The following is a 25,150-nucleotide window of genomic DNA, read 5'->3' on the forward strand; positions in this document are numbered from 1 at the left end:
ACTTTTTACACATTTCTCTTCCTTGTGAGATATTTTTCACGCTAGTACCGTAATAGACATTTAATTATAATTAGTTAAAGATGGAAATACGCCTTGCGAATACTGCTGAAATCCATGTGAGAAACAAACCTTCGGTTTTAACTGTCGTTTTTGTGAAAAATACTACGTTTCTTCCTCGTACCTTGTATATCAACACAAAGTCTATGTATTCGTTTTTCGATTGGAGCTTGGCTCACGAATCTCTGCAGCGATTCTAATTCTTCCTTGCCGTCAATCGCGGAAGAGATTCCTAAGTTAAGCTCTATCATCTTTTTCTGATATACACATACGAATTTCAAAATAATCAGGAAATCGTGATGCAATATGTAAAATATCACCCTCTTGATCTATGCACTGAATACTATGATCTATGCGCCTTTCAGTGTAGACAATGGTCACTACTGGAAGTTCTTATGATCTTCTCAGAGTTACATACACCATATTTACTTTCACTATGAGCCACGCTGTGAGCACAACTTTATTCTCAATTACTAATTTCCAACGCTGACATTTAACATATGTAGAGTCAACCAAGCATGTTGCCAATAGGGACGATACTATCAAATTATTAAGCTTATTTGGATTGAAAAAAAAATAACACGTGGGCTTTATTTCACATTAAAAAACTATGGTAAACATACTTCGAGTTTCAATAGGAGTAAAGTTGAAGATGAAACCTGTTCTTCGAACGCTGAATTCTACTGTCTCATATTTTATGCTTTACAGGAAACAATATTGAAACCGGAAGTGGTATACCAGGTTTCTACTACTTCCTATTCCAATATATATGAGGGAAGTTGCGAAATATGGCCGCTTACTCTGAGGGAAGAAAGTATTTGAACAAGAGCCTGAGACGAATATTCGGACCCAAGAGGAACGGGAATGGAGAACGGCGGAAACTTCATAAAGAGGCACTACATAATTTATACGTTTTACCCAACATTGTTAGGGTCGTCAAGTCTAGGAGGCTTAAGTGGGCAGGTCATGTAGCTAGAATGGAAGAAAGTAGAAAGGTTTTGAAAGTAGAAAGTGATCTTGACTAGAAGACCAATCGGAAAACGACCATTAGGAAGACCTAGGCGCACGTGGGAATACAATATTAAGATGGATCTCGCAGAAATAGGAATACAAAGTAGAAACTGGATCCAGTTGAAGTCAATGGAGAGCTTCTGTGAACGCCGCGTTGAACCTCCAGGTTTCATAAGCCATAGAGTTAGTTAGTTGAGGGTTTTGAATCAGAAAAACCTCTTCTCCTTACCTATTACCGTTTTTGAATCTATAATGATCAATGTTCAAACCAGAAACGGTATATTTCTACCACTTCTATTTTGAGTAGAACTGTTTAGAGAGAAAATATGCAGTAGAATCCTTCTCGTCCGCCCTAGGCTGGTCCACCATTCCAGTTGATCCGACCGTGCTCGAGCCAAACTTGTCACGACTCGTCGATGACTTACGAGGCACATTGTAGTTTAGTGCCGTCGCGGCATTGTTGTTAACTTGCTGTTACCTCTTGTCCGCTTTAGTGCTTCTATAATTTCTTTCGTTGTGCGTGTTTTCTGTTCTGTACTGTGCAATTTTTAGTGCTTACTGTTTATTGGTTTTACGTATTTTTTCTGTATTTTCTGATAATCCGAACTTTTTTGCGTTCCGACCATACCTCTAGTCTCAAAGGAGACGGATTAGAGAGGTTCTACTGTAATCTATTCTTGGAGCATTGATTCCATATTAAAAACACTAGTTCTTTCATTCTTGCACCGTGTTTGCTTTGATATCTGTGGATAGATGGATGGACGGACACACCCATTCGATCAAATTTTCCATTCTTATGTGGAGCCAGTGGCGCCGACTTTTGTATAACTTTTAGGGGAGTATTCAGGTTTGTCAGATACCATCTAAAAAGGTGTCAGTGAGAATTTTAATGCAAATACGTAGGTCCATGCAAATTTCAAAGTGCCCAAATCCACTCGCTACCCTGTGCTCACCCCACCCCTTCCGAGAACCGGTGCCCATGTACATAGCATAGTTTGGAAATCTACAAAGAGCTTCCTTGTGGCTAAGCTTTTATCGTACGCGCCTTTGGCATGGAAGAGCTGGGTTCGATTCCCATCGGAAACTCATGTGGTTTGGATTGCACGTTAACCTGTAGGCCCACATGTAACGATTAACTTCTTATATTTTACACGTTACATTCAGCCCACAATTCGTGTAATTTTAAAATATGTCAACACGTTCAATAATAGAACAATCAGACACGTCACCTTGTAACAACATTACCTTTTATTCACTTTCACATCTCCATTAATAATAATAATAATTTTTCCTTTTTGTTGTCATAGCAACCTTTTATGGTAACTAGGAGTACAGTTTACACATACAAAATCAACATATATTTTCAGCTACTAAGATTAAATCATAATTCTAGTTATTTAGAATCAACAACATATATTTTCTTTCTTTTTTTTCTTCTACACAACAGATTGTGTACGTTTACGCACCGTTGCCCAAAATAACTACAAGAAAATGGAAGTAATTTATCGCATAGATATACAATATTGTTGTACACATCTCATATAGACTCACTGCTGAAAGGGACGCTAAACTAAAAATTAAATCAAGTCTACAAAGGTAAAAGAAGCAACAATATATGACGAACCAGGTAACCCTTGAGCCACCGTGACCCCCGAGTCATCTAAACTAGGTCCAAAGACGGGATTCCTAAAGCACAAGTATGAAAGAATTGAAATTAGAAAATTTCGGCTTATATCATAATCTTCCGTTTCAGAAAGTGAAATTCAGTGAAGAGAGGTGTCTTACTTTAAGAATTTCAATTGTAAATAAATAAAATAAATATCTGGAGAAGTAACCTCTATTGCGATTGAAGGTGATAACAATATTTTACTTATTGCACTTGTTTTATTTTTCAGATGTACAAACCAAAATTGTATGCAGCTCACAATGGATTCCAGAAACGAGACGCCGCTGCTGTCATCTGTGAGTACGTTGATCAAATGAAGTGGCAGGACAAGGACCGGGTGCTGGAGATTGGTTGTGGAAGCGGAGACATCACTAGAAATATTCTTCTGCCCAAAATACCTCGTTTCTCACGTTTGGTGGGTACAGACATCTCCAAGACAATGATAGAATATGCTAAAAGACAATATCAGCATCCGAAACTGGAATTCCAGACTTTGGACATTGTAGCGCCTATAAAAAGTAATTTCTTGTTTGATGGATTCCACAAAATATTTTCTTTCTATTGTCTTCATTGGATAAGTGATCACAGGTAAGCTATAATACCATTATGATGATTCTCTGTGGGTTTTATGCCTATCATCTGTAATAGCAGGCACGATGCTAGAGCATTCAATTCTAGTGTGAAAGGTTCTTAGTTCGATCCAGTGGCGTATTTAGGATTTGGTTTCGAGGGGACTATGCACAACAAGTGAACAAGCACTTATATTTTTCCTTAGAAATGGTAAGAAGGATTATTGTTGTACGTGGAATTTCGGGGGGGGGGGCTTGAGCCCTATAGCCACCCCCTAAATAAGCCACTGGTTCAATCTCACGTTGTGGCCACGCAACTAGGCATTTGCGGCCACGCAACTAGGCTAATTGTCGCCCGGAGCAAGAAATAGCCTTTGCGCTTCCCCTCCCTGATCACAAAAACCAAAATTCTTCCCGACTTCACTTGATATTGGCATGACACAGTAATTCTCTTATTCCATTTTTTTCTTCAACTGGTAAAGCTTGATTTTAAAGCTGCAGTAATTTTTAGTACAAGATTAGGGTTGCCATATGTCAAAAATAAAAATCCGGGATGCTACTGAATTAGGAGAATCTTTGAAATGCTTAAAATGAAAAGAAGTGTTATAAACTAATTTACTTTCTTCCATTAGATAGAGTTGTTCAAGTATTACGTAATCACATTTTTAGTCATTTGAGCAGACCTTCTGCCTAGTTAAGCAAACGTGAGCAGTTGATTTAACCCCTCCCCCTGGAAAGCAAAACTACTTTTTAATTTCTCAGGACCTGTTATGTTTCGTGGCTTTCAGAGTTTGTTTTAGCTCATTTCACACGTTTTGTCTGTTGGTGTTGTATTTTTTTTTTTTAAGTATTTTTTAGAACAATTAATTCATTGGCAATATGTTCTAGCGGCGTTTGTTATCTTCAAAGAACTTCTTTCGTTGAATTTTTACTTTATTTATATTATTTTTAACCAGGGTTCCTACTGATCGGAGAAATCTCTTTTCCTGACTTCTTCCTAACCTTTGGAAGGAAATTTCCTGACTTTCTTGACAGGTGTCGCATCTAGTTGACATATGTATATACCAAATAAAAAATAGTGAATATTTATATATGAGAACATTCAGGGGTGCCCATCCCTCCCAAAGCTAATGGCGCACTCCCCCCCAAAACTAATAATCCCTTCCCTCCTCAAAACTCAAGTCCTCTAAAAACAATTGCCCAGTGTAGCAGTAGTTTTTATAGTACTAGTAATTGTTATTTTTTTGTTGTTTTTATTTCCTGTAGTAGTATTATAGAATGCTTGTAGTAGTAGTAAGGGCAGTAGTAATTATAAAAATAGCATTACTTTTATTAGTAGTCTTGGTAGCGTACAATACTAAATATGTTCTATAAGGATATTGAAGGGTATAAAAACTTCTACACACTGTGTATGACACAGGTATTCTTTTTTTACAATTAGTAGTATTATTTTTTTCTTTACAAAATATTGATATAATTCCCTTGTACATGAAAAGTAAGACGTAAGTTACAAGTTATTGAGTTTGATACTAAAAGAAAATGTTATCCTCAAAATTAGCCTACAAAAAGAAGTGATATCCAACAAAAAAAAAAAAAAAAAAAAAAAAAAAAAATTCCTGTAAAAGAGCCAAGTACGAGTGGCCTTAAAAAGAATTGAAATCACAAAAATAGGCGCCAAGTTCTGGTGGACAACAGTTACAAACACTCACTGGCTCACTTCAAATTTAGATTTGAAACTTGGCTGTTGTCTGTATGGTTACCACTAGCTCACAATTATGTCAAACTACTTTATAATTTTCAACAGACAACATAGGCAAGTTTCAAATCTAAATTTGAAAGTGATTCCTTGAGTGTTTGTAACTGTTGTTCACCAGAACTTGGCGCCATCCTTTCATATAGCAACTTACGCGGTACTTCATTCATAGAGTTTCTAAGCAGGGGGTAGGGAGATTCATTCTCGGGATTTAAAAAAAAAAATCGCATCGTGTTCCAATGTTACTCTGACGACAGCAAAATTACTTATTCGACATTAGAGTAACATTCTTCCCCAATTTTTTTCTCGATGGCACAACTTGCGCCATTCATCCCTCCTGTGGGCGGCCCTTCTCTCTTAAAACGAACCAACCTTTCCTTTCATACGGCTACTTGCGCGGTACTTCATTCACCGAGTATCGAAGCAGGGGGTACAGGGGTTCACCCCGGAAAATTTTTGAAAATTAGCTTCTCAAAATCGTGTTTTAATGCTATTCCGACAGTAAAATTGCTAGTTCAAAAGTATAGTAAAATCCCCCCCAAAATTTTTCTCAATGGCGCAGCTTGCGCCATACATCCCCCTTGTGGGCGGCCCTGAGAACATTTATTGTGTAGAGACAAACAGTAATCAATTGCTTATACGTACATCCCACTTACCACCCATAGAAATCAGAGCAACGTTCTATGCTGTGATCATTAATAACTACCCACAAACATCTGACAATCAATTACTCTAAAGAAACGATACTTATTATACATTCATTTAATAATCACAAGGCTCATATAAAATATCCATATCCAGTTTCAATCAAGATATGTTACTTATCCATTAGTGCAATATTATTATATTACCTACGAACATCTGACACTGAAACATACACTATCTATGTCTTCTTATACATTCATTAATAAAGTGACAAGGCTTCACTAAAATATTCACATTTTGTGTCAAATAGGTATTATAATGGTTAGCTAAACTGAAATTGGTGTACAATTAATGTTAGAAAAAAATATATTTTATAAAAATTTCCTGACTTTCCCTGATTTCCAATCTTTTTCCCTGATTTTAACTGACCAGCACCATTTTCCCTGACTTACCTTACCAGTAAGAACCCTGTTAACAAAATAACAGTTCAGTAACTCGCTGAAATCCGGGACATTTCAGCGTCCCAAAAATAACTTCGGTATGCCGAGACGCAGATCTCGATTCCGTGACGGTCCCGGAATTTCCAGTGTGGTATTTTGTGGGCTACCGGGCCTACCGGCGGTAGGCTTGAATTTTACAAAATAAAGTTAATATAATATAAACTAATTTATATTGATAATTTTATACTTAGTACCTTCTTTCAATGTTAAAAGTTTCTGCAAAATGTATGAATTTAGAAAATTCCAGTAACTTTTTTCCCGCTCTCTGTCTCGCTTTCTTAAGAGATTTTAAATCTGGGAACACAGCAGAAAACCGCCTGTAGCAGGCCAGTAGCCAGCCCGAAAATGTAGGGGGGGGCCTGGTGGAAGTTAGAGGGGGCCCGATCCAAAAATATTAGTTCATCCCATATTATAATTCATTTGCATGCCTACCATGAAAATTTTAGAGGGGGACAGTAAAAATTTAGGGGGGCGGCCCCCCTAGAACCCCCTGGATACGGGCCTGGCCTGTAGTTACTTAACTGCAAGAAGAATCGTGTAATTATGAGCGCATTCTCCTTCCCTCCACTTTCGCCCGCAGCGTACGAACGGGCTAGCAGGTAACACCAGTTTCCCATAGAGTAGTCGGTTTCTTGGGCGTGAGCGAAGGTAAAGGGAAGTTATACGAGAATGACAACGCATTTTGGGGGTCTCCAGGAATTGTCTCGGGCGTATTGAGCCTCGTTCCGTATCGGTTTGCGACAACGCAATGCAAATTTTGTGTTTTACAGTGTGTTGCGATAGTGGGCATATTTATAATTACTTCTTTCATAATTTGCGTTACGTTGCGAAGGCTCTTACATACTGAGGCTTCTTTTGCTAATCGCCTATTTCAGCGTTCTTTATAACTTGCAGACAGTGGTGCACCCGCGGGGCTCCACGGGTCCGGACCCCCTCAAAATATCCTAACATATTTTTGTACACTTTCTCAATCAAACTATCTTGTTTTAACAGGGAAATGATTGATGTAGCATTAAAATTTGATCTTACACTTCATCTGTACTCTTTCTTTTATAAAAACAATCTAGTTCTATTATTTCTTCTGGAAATATAGGTGGAAGTATAAAGTATACTATAATACTATAATAAAACTCTACTTGTTTAACAGGGAAATGATTGATGTAGCATGAACATTTGATCTTACACTTCATCTGTATTCTTTCTCTTATAAAAACAATCTAGTTCTATTATTTCTTCTGGAAATATAGGTGGAAGTATAAAGTATACTATAATACTATAATAAAACTATACTTGTTTAACAGAGAAATAATTGATGTAATATGAAAATTTGATCTTACACTTCATCTGTATTCTTTCTCTTATAAAAACAATCTAGTTCTATTATTTCTTCTGGAAATATAGGTGGAAGTATAAAGTATACTATAATACTATAATAAAACTCTACTTGTTTAACAGGGAAATGATTGATGTAGCATGAACATTTGATCTTACACTTCATCTGTATTCTTTCTCTTATAAAAACAATCTAGTTCTATTATTTCTTCTGGAAATATAGGTGGAAGTATAAAGTATACTATAATACTATAATAAAACTCTACTTGTTTAACAGGGAAATGATTGATGTAGCATGAACATTTGATCTTACACTTCATCTGTACTCTTTCTCTTATAAAAACAATCTAGTTCTATTATTTCTTCTGGAAATATAGGTGGAAGTATAAAGTATACTATAATACTATAATAAAACTATACTTGTTTAACAGGGAAATGATTGATGTAGCATTAAAATTTGATCTTACACTTCATCTGTACTCTTTTTCTTATAAGGGGTCGCGGAGGCTTAGTGAAAAAGCGTTCACATCTGGTGCATGGGGTATCTGGTTCGATACCCGCTCACGCCAAGTGAAGTTTTTTGGTGGACAAACACTGTGCGCGTGAATTTTCTCGAGGTTCTCCCGTTTCCTGTCATTTTCTTCATTGCATTATTTTATTCATTCCAGATCATCACCGTCTCCTTCAGCCTATCCGGCATAAACGTGGGACGTAAAACAAAGATTTCATTTCATTTTTTTTTCTTTCTCTTATAAAAACAGTCTAGTTCTATAACTTTTCTTCTCAAAATATAGGTGGAAGTATTTTACAATTACTTGTCGTCTTTGCAGAATAATGAATATCCTTTCAATAATACATATGCGTAGTCAGTGGCGTATTTAAGGGGGGCTTCCAGGCTTAAGCCCCCCCCGAAATCTTACTTACCATAGTAAAGTATATGAAATATCTTGCAGATTTTTCACATTTTCAGGCAAAGCCCCCCCCCCGAAAGTTAGCAAAGCCCTCCCTGAAACAAAATCGTAAATACGCCACAGCTTGGACCTCTCCTAACTAAAATTTCTGGCTGTGAGTAGGATTACAACTTATCCAAAGCAAAATGTAGGGATACTTTGTGCAGCCAATAAAGATAAAAATGTTCAATATTTTTCTGTACTAACAATTAAGATAATATAAGTCTTTCTAGTGAAGAGCAAATCATATTTATCTACTTGATAAAAAGGAAGTGTGTTGTAAGTATTTTTATTTTAAAGACTGTATAATAACGTAGAAACTAAATTCCAATAATAATAATAATAATAATAATAATAATAATAATAATAATTATTATTATTATTATTATTATTATTATTATTATTATTATTATTATTATTATTTTTAATGTACAGGTGTTTTTAAAGTTAGTGGTAACCCAAGCCATCAAACCAGTATACGCCACTGGGATTTTCTGGGACAAATAGCAATCCTATACAAGATAAAACACCAAACTTATTAGTATTTGATTCCCAAATAATCTGAGAATAGCAAGCTTTACATATTCTTATAGTCTGATCATAACTGCAAATCACAATGTTTTTGGAATTATATAGGGATTATATAGGGCGCTGTGGGAATTCGTAAAACATAACATACTGCTAGTAGGATTTCTCGAAGTTTCTTCCACCTTCCCACAGGATTTCCATTTCTTTCACTAGAGTTCACTTAGATTCATCATTCGTTAAATTCAACTTAAACGGCGTAACCGTAGGACGTTAAGCTAAATATTTAATTCAAATTTACGCCTATTTTATACTCCCTGTTTTAGTTGTTAGTTGAATAGAGTTGAGCGCCCCTTTCAGTAGTGAGGGTGTATGACACGTGAACTTACAGCTTAGCGTGGGATCTGAACAACATGAGCTCACACCGAGAATCAAATCAGGGTCTCCCACACCATCATTCCATTTTAGTATTCTATTCTCACAATTCTGAGCGTAGGCTGGTCGTTAGTGCTCTTGTTTGGCAATTGATAGGTTATGGGTTGTAATCTGATGACTGGCCATGTTAGAAGTCTTTCTGTTTCAACTGTGCCCCTTCTGGCGCTGCTGTCGATATGATTTCCCGTACCTCCATCGAAAGAGGAGGGACAAGTTGCTGCAGCCGAAATCTTTCAATTGTTGGATGTGGATGCGATGCCACAATCAATTATTTCACGAACTTTGCTGTGTTCTCTCCATGTTAGCCATTCTAAGTAGCCTACGATCTTCACTCGTCAAGACCAAACGACTGAATGACCAATTGGTAATACAGTTGAGGTCATTCACTTCTTTTCCGTAAACAAAGAGAGGGTTTCAACCAAGGATGTTATAAAATACAGGATCTGCCCATATGTATCTTCATCCTATTAAATCAATGAAGACAAAAAACAACCGAGCATCGGCATGTCTGATTGGCTACGTTCGTTTCCGCCACCGTCTGATTGGCTACTTTCGTTTCCGCCATGATTGTTGGCTCAAAACATTGCGATCCTATTGGGCGGAGTGGGCAGAGTAGGGGTGGCTAAACTGTGACGTATGGCTTCAAGATTTTGTTGTGAGGGCAGATCCTCTATTTTATAACATCCTTGGTTTCAACCGTCAGAGGGTGGAGCGAGTGAGCCCGAAATATGTTTCGCGCAACGGCCCCGATTTTTGTATAACTTTGGGAAGTTCCATTCAGATATGTGTAATACGTTGACAGATGTAATCTAACAGTACATCAATGAGGATTCTATATACAAATACAGCGAGCCAAAATAAACTTCGAGGGACCCTCGGTTGTCCTCAGGAAAATATCGGGATGATACCTTGAACAATGGACTATAGTGAATTTCTTTATATTTCCTTTTCCCTTGTTGTTAATTGTTTATGAATCCTGTGTAAATTGCCTTGACAGGTTGTCTCTAGAAGTTTAAATAAACATCCTGTCATTTTAAAAGTGCTATTTATCATACAAATATCATTTAAATACAAAATACATATTAGGGCACGAGTTCTACGCACTAAGAATTTGAAAATGTCGCGTTTTGTTTTTCATATTTCGCGTTTTATCGCATTTATCGCAGTTTCTCATTTTGTAGTGGAAAATATATTCCCTGACATTTTTTCAATTGTTCCTTTTATTCATAGATCATTACCGAAATAAACCATTAATTGCCTAAAAACAAAATACACTGAATATTTCACTTGACGTTATACATTTCACTTATACAAAATTATATTTTTTTAAATTTAAACTGAAGGAAAATCCTCCCTATTCAGCTGCGATGGTGATAGTTAACGCGCAACATGTTCTCTGCTTTTCCAAATCACGCAAAACACCTTTCATGCCACGTTCTACCCTTCCGTCAGCGGAAAAATGCCCGTTTTTAAATTAAGAAAACGTATTTTTTTTAATTTCGCGTTATTTCGCTCATTGTTAGAACTTTTCCGCAACACAGCCAATTTCGCGTTTTATCGCACAACGGAAACCAACGAAAATACACATAGAATATCATAAAACGTCAAGAAACTGATAATTATTTAATTCTGACGCATTTCGTTTTATCGCGAATTGCGAAAAACTCGTGCCTCTGTGCATAATGAATTTTGATTATGAGCTTCGAGATAGAAGAATTATCTATTTTATAATTCTTCTACATTGTAATTCTCTATTTACTTACGGGGGGCTGTGGTGGCTCAGTGGTAGAGCCTTCACCTTTGGTGCTGGGGGTCCCGGTTCGATCCCAGGCCCCGCCAAGTGAACTTTGTGGTGGACAAACACCGTATGCATGGATTTCCTCGGGGATCTCCCGTTTCCTCCCACTTTCTTCATTCCACCATTTCATTCATTACTCATCATCACCGTCTCCTTTAGCCTAACCGGCGTAATTGTGGGACGTAAATCTCAAAGATTTCATTTCATTTCATTTCTCTATTTACTTAGGTATATTCTGTGCTATCTGTCATTTGTTTGGAGTATTTTCCACGGCTAATGATTCGTTTGAAATCGTTTTTGTTGACAGGCGAGCATTAACCAATATTTATAACCTATTGAAGCCTGGAGGAGAGTTGCTACTAATATTCCTGGCAAAGCATCCGTTGTTCAGTATCTACGAACGAATGGCAGAGAAACCAGAGTGGGAAGTTTACATGAAGGTAAGAATTCTAAAATCGAGAATTATAAAGGAAAACGTTAGTACCTTATAAAGCGAAATAAGAGTTTCTTAAGCCTTGCTTCATTACAAAGGAAAACAACCAACCTTTTTTCTTTATTTAGATTCCGGAATTTCAAACGAGACGAGATTGTTAAAATTGGGGAATAATGAGTGAAGTCTGGGAGTGGCAGCACTCACAACCATGGACGTTATCAGAAATTGTTTTAAAAGTTTATATTATTATTATTATTATTAGCAATAGTAATAACAGTTGTTGTTATACAGGGTGAGCATAAAGTCTTGCCGTAATTACAAAAATTTATTACAGAAGAACCATTTGACATAATAATGTAAATACTGGTCAGTTATATAGGTTAGTATTATTTTTTTAAGACCACTTCAACGTGTACCTCCTTGGTAGCTCGGAGAATGTCTAAGCGGTATTCCAGTTCCCGCCAGGTGTTTTGTAACATGTCTTCTGTCACAGTACCCAGAGCTGCTTGTATCCTAGTCTTTAGTTCCTCGAAGTCAGCAACAGGTGTTGCATACACTCTGTCCTTTATATAGCTCCATAAAAAAGAGTTCAGTAGAGTAATGTCTGTGGCGGGGAGAGGGTGATACCACAACACGCATTGCGCTTTCTCCTGCTTCGATGCCATTTCGCCAACTAACCCGCGCGTGCCAAGTAACGTACTGCGTCACTCTTGGGTAGCACTAGTGCCATCTATTGGTCTTTAAAAAAACTTGTAATACTAACCTATGTAACGGACCAGAATTTACATTGTTCTGTCCAATGGTTATTCCGTAATAAATTTTTATAATCAGGGCAGGACTTTATGCTCACGGTGTATATTTTAACAGTACTTCAATGAAGATTCACCCAGCGCAGGTAATAAAGGTGATAAATATACTCCTTATATTACTTTTCTTTTTTTTAAGGATAAATCGTTGAAAAAGTACTCCTACGAGAGTTGTTGGAAGTAAAATAATTTACATGTTGAGATTACGAGGGGAAGCCATAAAGTAAATCCCGATGGGCTGTAAAATGAAAGACGAAATCAGAAGAAAATTATTGTATTACTATGGAGTTAATGATAGATAATCTACTTTACGGCATACGCACCATCCTTGCTGAGGCATTTGTCCTTTTGTCGGAACGCGGGTGTCGCGAAAGGCTGGGCACCAGGATATCACCATTTCTGGAACTCAGCTCTGCTATCAAAATGTTGTCCAGCCAGAAATTGCTTCAGGAGGGGGGAGGGACAGGTGAAATTCGCTGGGCAAGAGATCGGGGGCTGTAGGACGACGTCACGTAGGACACAAATGTTTTGTACCCACTGACAACGTGATCGAGGAACTGGTCACTTTGCTGGTGGCAACACAAACGCTAGACGTTTCTTCTTATTCTCCGCTGTGAGTTGTTTCGGAACTTTTCGTCACATAACTTGCGAAACTGCACGACAATCTTATGCAGCAGGGAACGGGAGATCTGCGAAAACTGACATGAGAGGTCTGACATTATGAACCACTGATTCTGGAAAATTGTTTGCTGCACGTTTTCCACCAATTCAGGTGTAACTATGGACGATCGGCCACTACAACATTCGTCGTGCACATTGACGTGGTCTGCTGTGAATAAATCTGCAGTCTGCACCATCTTCTGATCTTACTTTCACTCACGTCTTAAGGTCCATACATTTTTAGTTAACTACCGATGGATCTCTGAATCTGACAACTCATTGACGTAGAAAAATATGATTACCAGTCGTTGTCTACATCGTACTCGGTGGAGACAATATGTGCTTAGCCATGTTTACTGTACCACAGATCTCTTACCTCTGACTACACACAACTGCGTTCTTGTCAGGCGTGTTCCTTCTGCACTCCTGTGCAGGCGTGTCTTGTTCTTACCATTCGTGTCATCTTGGTCGGAATTTACTTTTTTTGGATGCGTCTCGTATAAATAGATTATTCGGGTGGGCAAATAATGTTTCAATTACTGGGAGTTGTAATCAAACATAATGTTGATCGTGGTTCGGGTATTTAATTAGTTAACGATGTTAGGTATCTAAGCTACCTTTGTTTATCTCAGTCCATTGATTTAATGGAGAATTATTTTCTGTTTTCTTTGAAATGGACTGGAATTGTAATAATTTGATCTTATTACTATCTTCTTCGCGTCTACTTTATGACTCATTGCTTTTTCAAAATGAAGTCGCATTACATGATATATAAATTTACTGTTTAATCACTTGGAAATTAAAATACCGCAAATTTTACAGTAATTATGTGATATCTTCAAATAGATAAAATATAATTGAAATATGGAACAAGAGCGCCCTAGACAATATTATTTTGCATGAGATAGCGTTATCACGAGTCACCTAGTAGCTTTCCATTTTGTAGCCATTTAGAAACGCGAAAATAAATGCCGATTTTCTAAATGGCTGGAAATCAAAAGCAGATAAGAGTGAGTCGTGATAACGGTATCTTATGTAAAATAATATTGTCTAGCGAGTTCTTGTTTCACTTTTCGATTATGTTTTGTCTATTTGAAGATATCACATAATTACTGTAAAATTAACGGTATTTTAATTTCACCTCTTAAAATTATAATTCACAAAATTTAATTTTCAGCAACTAAACCATTTTGAAATAGATTTGAAAATGAAATCGGCAAGATCAAACCAATTAAACTTTCAGTCCATTTCGAAGAAAATAGACGAAAAATGTCCTAAAACAAGACTAATTGATACATCTTGTTAATTTGAACAAAATGATAAACGGGATTGTACAATCTCATGCGTACTTTTCGAGGAAATGAATAAAGCTTATTTCTTTGTAAACCTAAAAAACCTCGCCACCTATTTTAAGATGAAACTGATGACCCTTAAGCAAGAGAACAAAGTTTAATATGGCTAATGAACCAAAAATTACCATTAACACTTAGATTTTAATTTCTTTTTGACTAAAATATTGCCCAAAGATACGACATACGGATTTTTTGGATGCCAAGTATGGCCTAAGTCCAAAACACAATGAAAAATGGACCTTCCTTCTTTTCTATAATGGGTACATTTATTAAAATAATATTTCTAAACAGTAAAATACAAGGTGTCCCACATAAAACCGGTACACCTCACTTTAATCATCTCTAGTTAAATTGCTTGTGGGGTGACAACACTGACTCGAAAGTTGACTACACTGCATTTTATCGGAAAGTTGAGTGCAGCAGTGTGTTCGTGCGTGAGATGTTGTGAGAAGCTCGTATTGTTTCCTGAAGACAGACTTGTCAGTAGAGGCCTTTGGCCCCCAAGGTCCCCGGACTTAACATCGTGTGATTTTTATTTATGGGGTACACTGAAAAGCAGCGTATGCTGACAATCCTCACACAATAGACAATCTTAGACGAAACCTTGCTAGATAAATTAACAACATCACGCCTGCAGAGTTACAGCATATTGCTGGTAACGTCATCAAATGACGTCAGCGATGGCTGGATGCCCATAGTCACCACTTCCAGCATCTCTTATAAACAGGTAACTGTTTAACGTTACTATTATCTATTCATTGTTAGTTAGTTCATTGTTGCTGTTAACGTGTTACTTGAATCTCGTGCGTGAGGCGTACCAGTTTTATCTGGGACACTCTGTATTAGATCATAAACTACATAATTATGGTTTTAGTGTTCAAAATAACAGAAATATGAACTGTTCATGAAGTGTTGAACTTCAAATTTCATTTCTGAAAAATTTCAATTTTTTTGGTTTGTCACTTGGCATCCAAGTGTCCCATGTACTAGTCCCTAAATTATAGCAAGCTCAACAAAATACTGTAACATGTTTGTAATTCCCCAAATAAATTAATGAGCCAATAATAATAATAATAATAATAATAATAATAATAATAATAATAATAATAATAATAATAATAATAATAATAATAATAAAAGGTGGTGCAGATATTCAACATGTTAATACTAAGTTACGAGGTGGACTTTCAAGTACAGAAATGCAATATCAACGTATTTAATGTGTGATAGATGTAGGCCTATGCTTTAGTGGCATAAAGTAAGAGAAGTTTCAATGGTGATCTGTTATCATATTAACAACAAACTCTGCTAAGGGCAGTAAAGACGATCACGTGATTCCGTGTATGGAATATGGATAGCCACTGTTGAAGTTACCTTTATCAGTGAACATGTAAACGATACTTGGCCGAGATCATTGCAGTAAGAGAAGCTATATATCCTTTCATTATAGGCAACCAACATTTCATTCCAACTGTACAGGTTGCATATAAGTTAGGGAATGATATAGTTTTTAAATGGGATATATACCTATTTAGTCACCGTTACCCGTTAAGACATTAATGGATTGACACCATTAACGAACTCCGCTGAGATAATTACAATAAGAAAAGCTACTTTTCCTCGTTTTACAGGCAACCAACATTTGTTTGCTACTGTGCAGGTTGGATAGAAGCTAGGAAATTGTATTAATTTTAAACAGGATATGGACAGCAACCGTTACGCGTAAAAATATTAACGGATTGACTTCATTAACGAATTTGACCGAGATAACCAATCGCTCAATTACCAAAAAAAAAATCAAAATTTCGCTTTTATTCAAGACTTATCGTACTGAGTAAATACATGTTACCATTACAATTTTATAAAGCCCACTATCCACTATTAATTTCTATTTAATATGTAATGAAGAGTTATGTTTAAGAAATCTACAATTAGCTATGCCCATTAGATGTAAATCCTTCCCAATATTGATACTTTTAACTTTATCAATAAATGACAACAGTTCATCCAAATATATTGAGGTACGGAGTTAATTTAGACAGGAAAATACAACTTGTAAACTACAGGCTAAAGAAAAGGGTGAAAATTAGGATTAATATAATTGTATATAAGCTCATACATGAAAACTAGATAAGCGGAAAACCCACATTCTGAGAATAGTTCAGTTTCTACCACTACGTCAGAAGATACATCTACTGGCATAACCTGATTCTACAATATATGCGTAGATTCTGTTCTGTTGAGGTTATACTTTGAAATGCTTATGCTCGTAGAAATAGATATAAGAGATTCTATTCTTCTTCCGTTTCCTGAGAATTGAGGTGTTGGATTTATCTTTTTTATTTCAGTAAGATTGACCCCATACGCAGATGAAATTATCGGAGATTATTAGTGCAGATTTAGACCAAATCGATCAACTACCGACCAAATATTTACCATTCGACAAATACTCGAAAGGAACTGGGAATACGATAGCCTGGTACATCAACTGATTTTATAAAGGCTTAAAACTCGGTTAGGAGAGAAACATTTCATTGTACAACATTCTTACCGAATTTGAAATACCGGAAAAGATAAATTAGATTAATTAAGATATGTTTAAATGAATCCCAAAGAAAAGTCCTGGAAGGAAAATTTTTGTCTACGAGCTTTCACGTTGAGAATGGCCTGAAACAAGGAGATGCGTTGTCGACATTATTATTCAATATTGTCCTGGAATACGCTATAAGAATAAGGAAAATCAAAGATAGCAACCAAGGCCTAGAGTTGAATGGTATTCACCAGGTTATGACGTATGTTGATCAGGGCCGCAACTTATGGGGGGCAGGGGGCAACTGCTCTCCATGGAAGCTCCCAATCGTTCACGGAGGGCCCATTTTAAGACAAAATTTTCTTACTCCATAGACTATACGATACGAACATGGAATTATAAATGAAGCATCAAACAGGTTCACTATATTACATAAACAAAACAGCACACAAAAGGTCAATAAAACAAAAATGAGTTGTGGGACCATTTCAGTAAAAAATGTCAACTATTAGGGCCCTAGAAATAATATTTATTCATGTGACTTTGAATTTTTTTTCAATATTGTCCCCTTAATTAAATTGTCATGTATGAAATGGGTCCAGAGGCGTAACTAACTGCCCCGCAGATCTGCCGTGCGGGAAGGCCCACAGGCTCCGGGTGGCCCATAAAGAGTAAAAGAACGATGGAAAGAGAAAGCAAAAAAATTATAAAAACAACGTTTCTAGGGGGCCCAAATAGGAGTATTAATGCTTGCCCCTCCAGAAAAAAGTCTAAGTTACGGCGATGATGTTGATGTAAATTTAATAGGAGATGATAGGATAACAATAGAAAGAAATGCAGTGATTTTATTAAACGCTTTCAGGGATAAGGGTTTAGATGTAAATGCAGAGAAAACTAAATATATAGAAGTTCTTCGGGATCGTAATACGGCAAATTATGGATGCGTCACAATATTAAATAATACTTTCGATAAAGTGGATACTTTCAAATGTCTAGGATCAACATTAAAAGACGAAAACCATATTCACGAAGAAATTAGATGTCGGCTAAAAGCAGAAAATTCGTGTTATTATTCAGTTCAAAATCTCTTGTCATCTCGAATTCTGTCAAGGAATTTGAACCTTAAAATATATAAAACGATAATCATGCCTGTTGTTCTGTATGGTTGCGAAACATGGTCGCTTACTCTGAGGGAAGAACATAGACTGAAAGTATTTAAGAACAAGACTCTGAGACGAATATTCGGACCCAAGAGGAACGGGAATGGGAAATGGCGGAAACTTCATAACGAGGAACTACTTAATTTATACCATTTACCAAACATTGTTACAGTTATCAAATCAAGGAGGCTCAGTTAGGCATGTCATGTAGCTAGAATGGAAGAAAATAGGAACGCTTTCAAAGTTCTAACTGGAAGACCAACCGGGAAACGACTATTAGGAAGACCTAGGCACAGATAGTAGGACAATATTAAGATGGATCTCGCAGAGAGAGGAATACAAAGTAGAAACTGGATCCAGTTTGCTAAGGATAGAAGTCAATGGAGAGCTTTTATGAACGCAGAATCGAACCTCCAGGTTCCATAGGCCATAGAGTTAGTTAATTAGTTTTTATTATTTGAAGCAGCGTTTGAAGCTATCCAAGTAGGTAGCACACGTACTTTAAATATGGTTATTCGAGGGTTCAATCCTCACCGAGAAATGTGTCATTCAGACCCCACCAGGGATGTAATTAATCGCACGGCGTATACTCAGCTGATATTTTTATAGTTGTGTGTATACTCACGTTAAACAATTGAAGCAATTGACAGTGTAAGGATATGTATATACGCTACAATTTTTGAAAACTGTCGAGTGTGTAACCCTACGAAATATTCTATCAATAGATCTACATTACTGGAAAGTCACACAGGCCCGCACCCAGAATTTTTTGATGGGAATGGTCCGAAGCTTTTTTCTGGTGGGGTATCCAATAAGTCTATGTTGCATTAAGACTGTTATTTTGCTCTCAAAAAGTCGAAAAGTAATCGTTAATTACTACCACCTATAGTCTCAGAAAATCTGATAGAACTAGATTAATTATGTAAGGAAAGGTTACACAGGTCTGCAAAAATAAAACAATGCTAAGCTGTTTCGGTTTAGTTAACTGATTCGTATGTGTTGGGGTGCGCTGAATCCAGGAATGACAACCATTTTGTCCTGGGACGTCTGGGTTTCGAACAAATAGGTGGCCATTGTTGAATAAAAATATGAACACAAATATGCGATTTACAGAAACACCATTAAAAGCGTAACACAAATTAATGTACAGAAACACGCACACAAGTGAAGACAAAAGAGTAATACCACTCTTAATCTGATTGCTTGTGAAATCGTCTTTTTTAAAGGTCAAACTCCGTTTGAAGCTTGTCCTTTTGTAGGTGGCTGCCGGAAGATCCCTAAACAATATCCAGCAGTAAGCTGCCATCATCGTAACACTCCAGTTCCCCTGATATCAGCGTTGCATTTCTTTGATGTCTTGATGGAAACGCTCCCCCTGCTTTTCACTCACTGCTCCCATATTGTCAGGAAAGTAGTCAAGGTGGGAGTTGAGAAAATGGACTTTTAAGCTCATGGAGCAAGCAAGCTTTCGGAACACGTGCAACATTTTTTCCATCATTTCCGTGTATTGTGGGTCCTTTTGGTTTCCCAAAAACGTTTTGATGAACACAGTAAAGGCAACCCAAACCTCGTTTTGAGTTGGAGTCATTGAACTGATGAAATCTTTGTCGGATTAAAACGGATTAAATTTTGTAATGTGCTCCCTTACGTAAACAAACAAAAAATATTAAGAACCTAATGGATTAAATTTTGTAATGTTCTCCCTTCCGTAAACAAACAAAAAATATTAAGAACCTAATGGATTAAATTTTGTGATGTGCTCCCTGACGTAAACAATTTTAAGAAGCTAATGGATTAAATTTTGTAACGTGCTCCCTTACATAAACAAACAAAGAATATTAAGAAGCTAACGGATTAAATTTTATGATGTACTCATCTACAAGTGAAGAACAGAAACATCTTCAATCAATGTGAGTCGAGGAAGGCACCGTTTAGGCCAATCATTTTCAAGTGGTACATTCGATGCCGAGTTCGATTCGCGGTAGGAGAACATGTAACGCATTACAGAGGTTCAGATGCCAATTTAAATTGTAGGTTTTATCCTAAATGGTCTCGCTGCTGAGAAGAACCTAAGTACAAATCAATTAATCTAATATTTAATGACCAAAATTGACTTTTAACCTTTAATGAATAAAGAACATTTTAATAAGTTTATACAAATTTATTTTTACCTTAATATTATTACATGCGCATATTTCGAATTCATATCTGTATAATTTAAGCCCCTTTGCGATTCGCTGAAAATTTCTTTCCTCTGTCAAAGGTAGAATACCTTTTCTATTATTTATCAACTGGTCTTTCATTTCAGGATGTGAAGAAATTCATTCCTCCATATCAGAATTCTATTCGTCCGAGTGATGACTTCGCAGAAATTCTGGAAGAAGTAGGATTTAAGATTATTGACTGTGAATGCCGGGACAGACGTTTCCAATTTGAAAACGTTACATATTTGACCAGTAAGTATTCGAGTACGTTAATATAAGATCCGCGTGTAGTTCACAACAGCGTAATTTCATATTTTGCTAACAGAAGGAGGAGATTCTCCACTAACATAAAAATTTCGTGTTTTCATTGATATATTACTACACAATTGATTAAAACATAAGTATTTCTGAAATTCAGGAGGGGCAACTGGTCACTCCTATCCTTCTCAAATGACATATCTGTCTAGGAACTCTTTCCTGAAAACTTGTAAGCAATTTACCACTGAAATATACCTGATGGTACTAGGTTTTGTAAAACTAAGCTGGCACATTTTATTTCTGAATACCCACAAGAGGAAGTCTACTCGATTGATACCACCTTTGCAAATACAATTTTGTGTCTAAGCAGGGCTACAAGATAGACTAAAACTAATAGCTAAGTCGGCGAGATAGTTCACTACCAGAACGCCCAGTCCCTATCGAATTGCTCTAAATTGAAGTAGCTAGACGAAGAGTATTTTGGAAGAAGGCGGCACTTATTTCATTGTTCAAAATTATTGAAAAGCATAGTGATTGTTGTTAATACAGGTAGCGGAGACTTTAACGTTTCCATGACATTTCCTAGCTCCTATGCAACCTCTTCGGTATTATAACATTGTTGGTTGCATATAATGAAAGGATAAGTAGCTTTTCTCAGTGCAAAAACGTTTATTAGCCTATAGTTTTGAGTGATCCTATTTCCTGTCTTTGGTAGAGTTTAATACTTATTTATATCCCATATTCTCAAATAATGGCAGTTTATACCAGGGGCGGACGGCTTAGGCCTTCCAGTTTTTTGACTGACAAAAATAATTTAAGCCATCATTTACATATTTTTGGAAATTTGTAGTAAACTCATTATATACCTATCATAATCTGGGTTCTGGTTCCCCCCCCCCTCCCGTTTTTACCTTCTGCATCCGTCACTGATGTACTTAAGTAAAACTTAAATAAAACAGAGAAGAGAGACAATAGGATAGGTGGCCATTTTAGATTCTCAGAAATCAGTGACGTAGCCACAAACTCATCAAGGGGTTTTACACACACACACACACACACACACACACACATATATATATATATATATATATATATATATATATATATATATATATATATATATATATATATATATATATATATATATATATATATAGCAAATTTAGGACCAAAACACGTATGAGTATGTAACAAATTGGTCGCCACGTTACCATTGGTGACTAAATATTTTAGCTTGACGATAAGCATTTGCTTAAGTTACATTTGTGCAAGAAAATAATGGCGATCAAACTATCTGATCTGGCTTCTGGATTCAGACCTGAAATTTCGTCTCCTGCTCATAATATAAAGCAAAAAATTGTATAGAGTTCATGTCATTACATATATATAGTATACTGGCCTGGAAATCGTTTGAAGCCGATAACTGGTTACGTACAGGGTCCAATAAACACCCTCTGACTCCTAAGTACCTAGGTATGTACTTTAGACTCCTCTTTCTCTCAAAGAAAAGGTATTTCATGGTTACAAATTACAACTACCAAACTGCTGCAGACAATGGATTCTATATTCAGTTGCGGCTGCACATTTTTTTAATTTTTAATTCATGTATTATATATACGGCAGAATCACTCGAGAAGAAAAAATGAAATCTTTAAGCTTTACGTCCCATGATTATGCCGGCCAGGCTAAAGGAGACGGCGATGATGAGAAATGAATGAAATTATTGAATGAAGAAAGTGGGAAGAAACGGAAGAACGCCGATAAAAAAAACATCCAAACACATGGTGTTCTTCCACCACAAGGCTCACTTGGCCCGAGCTGGGATCAAACCAAGGATCCCATGCACCAGAGGCAAGAGAATAGGAAAGAGAATAGCTTATTATAATGTGTGATGCAGAAACACCCATGTAGGACATTTCTAGTTCAATAAATCAATTTATTCTGTAATATCTAAATAGCCTGTCAGATAGTAGAAAAAGTCAAATATGTGGCATACTGAGCACAGGCGCGGGTTTGGGCCTAACCACCATCATCGTCAGTGATCTGTGTGATATGATTGGCCAGAATAATACTCTTATCATTTTTCTTTAATTGGAGCAATGTTCCTCTTTACTCTTAGGCGTTCGTTTGTCCGGATATTCCTCCGGGAAACCTGAACCGTTGTTCACCAAGTTTGAAATTGTAATTCGAGAGCGCGCGCTGAGTGTCGTAAGGAGTCGCATGTTCCAATCGGACATAGCCTACTATTGATGAATAATCACCGAAAGACGGGATGCCTATAGACTTAACCTTGGGAAAAGCATTTGGAGCGCGAATTCTCATTGTAAACAATGGAAAATAGGAATTTTCAGCGTTAGAAATCGGACAAAAGCCCTTTACGTTTTGTTCTGCAAACACAGTTTTTTTTAAGTCATAATGTTTTTCGCTGATTGTCAAATTCAATTATATGCGCGTTGTGTTCATTGACAAAAACAACAGATGTACTAAGAAAAATTCTGTGAATTGTCAATAAAGGTAGATCGCTTGGCTCCAAAATTTGCAACTATTCATAGGCGTCTCTGGTGAGGGGACGAGGGGGTCGCGTTCCCCCCAATATTTTGAAGTACAAAATATTCAATATTTCATTCTATCAATTTAATTTATTTACTAACGACAGAATAACAAATAAATAAATAAATAAATAAATAAATAAATAATTATATTTATTTGGAATATATTATTCAGGCTGTGGAACGATTATAGAAATATCAGAGTTCTTAATATACCTCAGGGGATCCGTGAAGGTAAGCAGAAAGGTAACAAATGGAATCGAAGATAATAAATAGGTTGGGCTAGGTAGCACCATTTTAATCACTTTCTTCGATGTCCCCCACAAATTTTACATGCCAGAGACGCCAATGCAATTATTGCATACCTAGTTAGGCCTACACGGTATTGAGAAACTGATGATATTTGAAACAGATAAAGGTGACTACTAAACTTTCTTTCGCTCAAGGGGGAGGTTAAACCACGAGCCCCCATTCTTACGCCACTGTTCACATTAGAATTTAAAGAATGCCTTCAAAGTGAAAAATCAGTGGAGGCTTTAAAGCCGTGGATGTGACTTTCCTGTTATTAAACTCTTCAGCCGCCACTGTTTTGAATATTGTCACTTCCTACAAAATACATTGGAAACACAAGGAAATTGTGTTGTTACCTCTTGGTTTTTGGCGCTCCTCCACTTTAATGGAGGATCATGCTGGATGAGAAGTTGTCACGTACCCGCCAATGATGGATACTCATTTTTGGTTTATTATGGTTATTATTGTAGTAATTACTATTAGACATTTATTTTACAAGTTAACTAATAATCGTAGATATACTCTGCAGACGGGATTTAGTAATTCCATCGAATTGCAATCGAATCTTTAAAAATATCAACCTGCTTTTCTTTCTTTCTTTCCAGATGCGATTAAAGCTGTCAATCCTTTTATAGATCGTATACCAAAACATCTGAGGGAACGATATATTAAAGATATGCTTCTAGAATTCCCTGACGTAGAGGGCATTAATCACGAAGAGACGATTATGGAAGCGCAATACAAACTCATAGTGGCATATGCGAAAAAGTCCTGAACGGTGCTGCCGCCCTAGCGACCAATCTCCTCAACTACTTGCAAGAAGAGGAAGAGAGAGTCAAAATTCTTGCTATTGATCGACGCAGTCAAAAGATAACACGATCGGCTTTTTCTCTCTTTTTTTCTCAAAAAGGAAATTTATTTGAAGTCAAGCACAAGGTTCCTATGATGTAAACGTGAAAAGCTATAAGTCAAGATAACTATTATGCAAGTGGGAAGCAAATATACATTTTTTTTTTTTTTTTTTTTTTGACAAAGATCTTTGACAAACATATTGTATATAGAATTGTATATTAAAAAGTTTAATACACAAAATGTTATTATTTTCTTTTTCTAATTGTTCAACCTCTTACAGTTTCATATTTAGACTAATATCTGTTGTAATAAAGACAAATTATATTTGATTTGAGTGGCGGATAGAGTAGTGAATTTTGATTCACACACAGCACCACACGCGATAAATTTCCATATCAAGTTCGCAGAACGTTCCAAGAATGTCCCAATGTCACTAGCTATCGATGATCATCGATCAATCAAGGATATTCCATGGACATCCATCAGATATTATTACTTCAACCACTGCGGAACTTTTATTTCAGGGCTATTCCAAAAATTCTTGTCATAACCCCTTACGGAATAAATCTTTCCTTAACATGTCTCTAATCCCTTAAAAGATTTCGAGAAATTGCCATCTTATTATAACATATTTAACCCCCGCTCTTTTTCCTTCTCCCGGGGCCGCGGCGGCTCAGTGGTAGAGCGTTCATCACTGGTGCGTGAGGTCCTTGGTTTAATCCCAACTCGCTCTAAGTGAGCTTTGTGGTGGACAAACACTGTGTGCGTGGGGTCTCCCGTTTCCTCCCACTTTCTTCATTCCACCATTTCATTC

At 36.6% G+C, this 25,150-nt stretch overlaps 1 protein-coding gene across 1 annotated transcript in view; it reads left to right on the plus strand.

Annotated features, from left to right (window-relative positions):
* Positions 1 to 24,562, plus strand: part of jhamt (juvenile hormone acid methyltransferase) — a 45,531-nt gene extending 20,969 nt beyond the window's left edge. Inside the window, exons 2-5 of the mRNA XM_081756973.1 lie at positions 2,964 to 3,322; positions 11,549 to 11,681; positions 20,491 to 20,638; positions 24,090 to 24,562. Of these exons, the coding sequence (XP_081613099.1) occupies positions 2,964 to 3,322; positions 11,549 to 11,681; positions 20,491 to 20,638; positions 24,090 to 24,259 (810 nt within the window). The 3' untranslated portion in view covers positions 24,260 to 24,562. The remainder of the gene's footprint in view (positions 1 to 2,963; positions 3,323 to 11,548; positions 11,682 to 20,490; positions 20,639 to 24,089) is intronic.
* The last annotated feature ends 588 nt before the right edge of the window (positions 24,563 to 25,150 follow it).

Source organism: Thermobia domestica, chromosome 5 (assembly GCF_964235325.1).
Source record: "Thermobia domestica chromosome 5, izTheDome1.hap1.1, whole genome shotgun sequence".
NCBI classification, from domain to species: Eukaryota; Metazoa; Arthropoda; class Insecta; order Zygentoma; family Lepismatidae; genus Thermobia; species Thermobia domestica.